The 6,000-nt window shown below is 35.8% G+C and overlaps 1 protein-coding gene across 3 annotated transcripts in view; it reads right to left on the bottom strand.

Moving 5' to 3' along the window:
• Positions 1-5,420, bottom strand: part of LOC121328873 (cilia- and flagella-associated protein 74-like) — a 39,713-nt gene extending 34,293 nt beyond the window's left edge. The window contains exons 1-6 of one of the 3 annotated variants that reach the window (XM_041274003.1): positions 5,351-5,420; positions 4,502-4,627; positions 3,567-3,654; positions 2,811-2,960; positions 1,743-1,841; positions 622-726 (exon numbers count right to left, since the gene is read on the bottom strand). In XM_041274003.1, the coding sequence (XP_041129937.1) occupies positions 622-726; positions 1,743-1,841; positions 2,811-2,960; positions 3,567-3,654; positions 4,502-4,586 (527 nt within the window). In that variant the 5' untranslated portion in view covers positions 4,587-4,627; positions 5,351-5,420. The remainder of the gene's footprint in view (positions 1-621; positions 727-1,742; positions 1,842-2,810; positions 2,961-3,566; positions 3,655-4,501; positions 4,628-5,350) is intronic. The other 2 variants (XM_041274004.1, XM_041274005.1) reach the window with 2 other exon arrangements.
• Between the last annotated feature and the right edge of the window lie 580 nt (positions 5,421-6,000).

Raw genomic sequence — 6,000 nt, forward strand, 5'->3', positions numbered from 1 at the left:
TCTTAAAAAAAACAGCGACTATTTTAGTGATACATTGTGCACCCACACGTCCTCCAATATGGAAAAGGCAACTGCAGAGCCGCTATCCCTTTGGTTTAATATCTAACTTTGTCTTTTGCAGCAGTCAGAATATCTTCATTTGATTCCCAATTCCTACAGACGGAATGCTCTTTACAGAATTCTCTAGATTAAAAAAAAAAAAAAAAAAAAAAAAAAAGATTCATGGGGTAATTTTTAAAAACTGAACAGTGTTCTATTTTAAATCAGTGTCAGTCTGTGGGACAGTTTCATGATCTGGCTCAGTGTTGTTCCATGATAGGCCAACAGATGTAAATCGTTAATCTTTAATGTGTCCATATGTACAGTGGGATCATGCTAGTTCCCAGTTAGACAGCTAATAGGGAGGAAGCAGAATAATGTGATGTGGTTTGGCCACAGCTCCAACCAGCAGGTCACACTAGTATTTCACAAATCCTATGAAATAGGACAACAAAATGTATTTCAATTTTATGACCCCCGTTGCAACTTAAGCAGCCTACAGTGTGAGGGACGCTGCATGCTAGCGTATGAAAAAATCCATCACACAGATGAACGCTCGAAACGCTGGTCAACTTCACTCACTCATTTTCTCCCAGCACAAGTTCAATCTGCGACTCAAGGTCCTCCTCCCCTTGCAGCTCCACGCAAAGCCGTCTCTGCAGTGCCCGCAGGCGAAACAATGCCGCTCTGGATACAGAACGAAAAAAAAATAAAAAAGAGAAAGAATATTATGAATATTTTACAGGAAACAATTTGCAAAGCCTCTGGGCAAACACAACTGTTTCCGAATTCAACCAGTGTACGGAAAGTAATTCAATTTAAGTTCACAATGTATCGCTTGTCACTGGAAAAAGACAGACTTTTAACTGGATTCTGTGGAAGAAAGTTCTCAAAGTTAAAAACTTAAAACGCTTGCTGCACAAACTTTTTTTTTTTTTCCGAGCTGTGTCACAGTTACCTAGAAGAAAAGAGGTGAAGGCTGTTGACTTTGAAGCTGTTTTACAGATCCCCTGAAAAAGGAAAGAAATTGAGCTGAAAACAGAAAACCCTCCCTGTAAGCACTGCAGTTTGATGATGAAGTTAATATCTCTGACAAGCAAAAAAAGTTACAGAACTGTACATGCCAGAAAGAAAGTACAGCTGTATCCGAATCATTGCCTATATTTAAGTAAATAATTGGGTAAAAAAAACAAAAGTCATCACATTAAATTCATCTTATAAAAAAAAAAAAAAAAGATTATTATCTAACATCTTCAAATCTGTAAAATGTAATATAGAATATAAAAGTATAAGACAAGATGAATTACTCAGGTGAAAATAAAATAAAATAAAAAACAAATACAAATTATTTGCACTTTAGCTGGCTGCCAATGAACCATAGTGTATTCATAAAGAATTATACTATGTGTCTGGGACTCATAAAGCTGAAACAGGCAAGATGGTCTTAACAGGCTTTCACATATTCATAAAAGACACTGGATATACTTAGTATTTTAACATCTTCTGATAGTCTCTTTGCTAAGACCACAGGGTAATACAATCACCTGTTAATAGTCATATTGCCTAATTTGAGTATTTATTTCCAGGAATAATTTTGATTCTGTTGTTTTCTAAATGGCATCCCATATATTCAGGCTAGGGTCAAGAGACATATGAGAAGTACCATACCCCCCCCCCCCCGGTTATAAGGAATGGCCACCTACGTATTCTCTGCTTTTTCCTGCTTGCTTATTTCTTCTTCTACGTCGACTCGCTGTTTCTCCAGCTCTGCGATGCGCAGCTGGCATGCTTTTAGTTCCTCCCTTTTAACAAAATATCACTCAATATCAGTCACGTTGCAAGGCAATTGCAGGAAAATTGAAACAGGATCCATGTTTAACTTGATCATATGATTTTTGTACACAGACACATTTTTCCAAGTGTGTGTGTGTATTTTTTATTTAAATGTAGCTAACATACTGTAATATACTGTGTTTTTTTTAGCTATTTTGTTTGCCTTTTAAATGTTTGTTTAAAATACATAGTAGGTTGCTAATGTATGTTAATGCAGACATCCAGAATAAGAAATTCTCCAATTGCACAACATTAGAACAGATGAAGGAGCTGCAGTGTGGGAAAAGCTCCAGAAATATTTTCTAATCACGGCTATAGATCAGCTCTTGGTCCCCTAATGTGCATTATCTTTGCCACCAAATGAGCTGCATTACTGCAATCTGTTACTAGTGATATAAAAAGATGAAACATGATGGCTCTCTTCACTCTTCTTGAGATGGCTTGATGACAGAGTCATGAAGCAGAAACATTGTTACATTTTTTTTCACCCTTCCTATTTTAGAATTAGAATATTCAGTACAGGATTTTGGAACGAGTGCACACAAATGCCCTTCGAATACGGTAACTTATAGGTTAAACATAAGCAAAAATGTTGTATAAAATTAATTGCTTTATGGATTATACCCAAAACATTTAAAGGTTTGAAGAAGAAAATGCAAGGTAGTTATCGTCTTCACCTTGTCGTGTGACACTATGCATGAGGGTCCACATTTTTAATGAGGATCCTAAAATAACTGAAAACACGAAACTCTGGGGTTAAATGAATTAAATGACTGAGGTTTAGGCAGATAAAGTGCTGACCAAAAAAATAAACAATGAGATTAACAGAGGAACCAGTTGATGCGGAAATTAACCTTCTGTGCTTAGCTGGTGTAGACGCAGTGTGGGAAACACTGGGGTTACGTGGTAGGTTTAAGACTTGTTTCTAACAGACGAACCTGGCTTTCAGGACCTCATACTCCTTCTGTTTGTGTAAGGAGTCCAGCTGGTCCAAGTTTGTGCGCAGCTTGAACATCCGTGATCTCTCAGCACAGCTCATCTTCTTAATGACGTCGAAATCTACAGCTAGATCAGCCTCATCGCCATCCCTTCACGATAGAACAGGAAAACATTTAGATATGGAAAAACATTTAGCAGCCATATCTATTCCATAACGGAATAATGCTGTGTTGGGCCTCACAATAGTCCCAGTGCCATCTTGCATGTTTCATCGAAAACTTACAGCAAAGCTAATTTGTCAGCCCTTGAAATGCAATCATGTAGAACAAAATGAAATTGAATGTACCCAGGAAAATCTTTATTTCCCTTTCTGCATTCAGATATGTGGCATAGTAATGTAGTTTGTATCCCCAGGTTGTTTGCTACCTTCATAGTTTTAGTCTACTCCACAGCATACTATAAAAACAGAATTCCTCCAAATTGCATTGGGATTTCTTACACAAAACTGAACTGTGTTCTATTTTTAATGTGATGCCCTTTCCATGCTTCTTTAAAATTAAAGGTTTGTTATTAGAATAGAGGCAGATATGAGCACACTCATGCATAAATACATTAACACATACATAAACCTTTCTAACACCCCAATTGCTTGCGCTTAAATACTCATACCTGACCCCCCCTCTCCACAGAAAGACAGGTGGACTGACACAAACAACCTACTATGTTTCCATACCATATAAAAACACACCACCCACCAGCTTGAGTCAGAGTTGAACCCAAAATCATCCACAGATTTCGGAAACAGCGTTTCTTCATCTTTAAATCCTTCTCCTGTGCCCTCATCTCAAAAAAAGTAAGGACATCGTCACAAACACTACAGCACTACATTTCTATTGTTTTGAGCTGTTTTGGGGCCCATCAAACAATACAGATGTCAAGGCAAGAATTATAATAGTACCAGAACTGTATCAGACACTTTTTTTTATGTCCAAAGTATCAGGTTAACAGAGAAATGAATAGGTATGTGCAATATAGTGTATTTTCACAGATTCCTGTCTGTCTGATTAAAGTTTCTTCATAGAAGCCTGGATGCAGGCAAAATGCTGGCCTTCACCATCCTGTGTAATTAGTAAACCTGCAAGGTGTGAGGATATTATGCCTGAGCTCTTGAATTCTAAATAAATGCTGCTGTTAAAATGTAGGCTATAGCACATTTTAAAATTCATTGCTTATAGACTAATCTGGAACTGCTGTGATAAATATGATACCAATTTCATACTATAGAACTTTCTTATTTAGGAGATAAAAAAAAAAGGGAAATGTTTTCATTACATTTTTACCGAAAAATGCAGTTGCAGTAATCTCCTGAATTAATGTAACTGTTCTGAAAGGCACATTCAAACAGTGCAAAACGCATATTGCAAACTGCTCAACCGCTAAAACACAATTTGGAAAGGAAAACTGACCCTGGAAATGTGCTTTGCCTGATTGCAGGGTTAGCCATTATCATTTGTTTCTGAAAAATAACGAAACCGATGGCACAGTAAAAACAAAAATAATAATAAAAATGTTTGTGCTGTGATAAGATTCTTGTAGATGACAAAAGCTATTTTTTTATTATTATTATGACTGTGTGCTATGGAGGATGCAAGCTGGATCGACCCTGTATTTCTGAAGGAAAAGAAATAACCTTCTGTTTCATCATCTGTCCACATTTTCTGCGTTGGGCTCGGTTCCTCTGAAAATAGTGCATTCTCTCCCTCTGAAACTTCCATGCTCAAACCAAGCTGAAAAGCAAGGATACTGTCGGTTACACCTAAGAAAAGGAGAGAAACAAAGCTTTTTTTTTTTGGATTTACAAAACAGTTCACACAAATACGTCAAATCTTATTATGCATTTAATAATAATAATTTAAAAAAAAATCTGATTTCGTTTAGCCTTTTTAGTTTATTTTTTGTTTGAAAAATAAAATGCATATTTAAATAAATAATAATAATAATAATAATAATAAATAATAATAATAATAATAACTGGAGAGTACAACTTGGTTCCTAAAAAGGCTTTTACAGATGCTAACTAAGAAAGTTATGCTGCTACAGTATACCAAACAGTTGAATTCATTAACGACAGTACAAACTAACTGACTTATTTATTCTAAAAAAGTATTATTTTTCTGAATCCCGATATGTCAGGTATAATTCCACACATGCACAGACGAAACCACTCTGGAATGGGACCCGAAGCATTAGAAAACAGATACTGTCATCTTTCCTATTTACAGTCCCCTGTGTTTCAATGTTAATTACTAATGATAACAATTCAAATAAAAAAAAAAAAAAAGACGTTTAAACATTGACGAGTAGGGAGAAAAACACTTAGCATTGGTTCTCTTTCAACATCTGTCAAAAAGCATTAACCCCTGCCGGTAAAGTATTTTATGTACCATAACTAATTCATATCACAATTTATTATACACAAAAAGGCAAAAGTTCAAACGAGCAATTCTGAACAACGTATTAAAGTTCCTCATTTACTTACAGCAAAGACAGAAATACCGGCCGTCAGTCGCATTCCCTGCACACAGCCACCAGCGGGTTTGTTTAGGACGTCTCCATGGAAACCAGACACTACCAGCAACGTGCAGGAGAACACTTTAAATAATCTTCACAACAAATGATTCCTCCTTCGTTTTTGGCAGAAAAGTGTACATTTAAAAATATACAGATATTTACTACAAAATAAATACAAATAATGTTTCTTTAAATGACAACGTGCAGGTATTTATTTGCTGTGTGATTCTACCATGATCCACCTTTTAAGTTGAATGGTAAGGTCCTATCTTTTTCCGGGTTCTGGCGAATGCTTTACTGTAGCGCAAGCTAATGCATTAAAAACACTTACAGTTTCTGCAGCTGAGTATTTGTAATCTTTTTGGCAAAACACAATAAAGGTGTAATATAACCGACTGTACTGTGACATTTGTATGCTTTTTAACCCCTCTCATCAGAGATTTTATTTCAAATGATGCACTGAAAATGCAAACTGAAGTGACCAAGAGTAAAAGGCACTGCAATGATTTCAGAAAAAGGATCGAGTTGGTGCATTGAATTTCCAAAATATAATAAATCCAGTAATAATAACCTATTAAAAATAACCTATGGTTAAATTGAGTCTATTTATCAATTTAT

This window comes from Polyodon spathula, chromosome 16, assembly GCF_017654505.1.
Source record: "Polyodon spathula isolate WHYD16114869_AA chromosome 16, ASM1765450v1, whole genome shotgun sequence".
NCBI lineage: Eukaryota > Metazoa > Chordata > Actinopteri > Acipenseriformes > Polyodontidae > Polyodon > Polyodon spathula.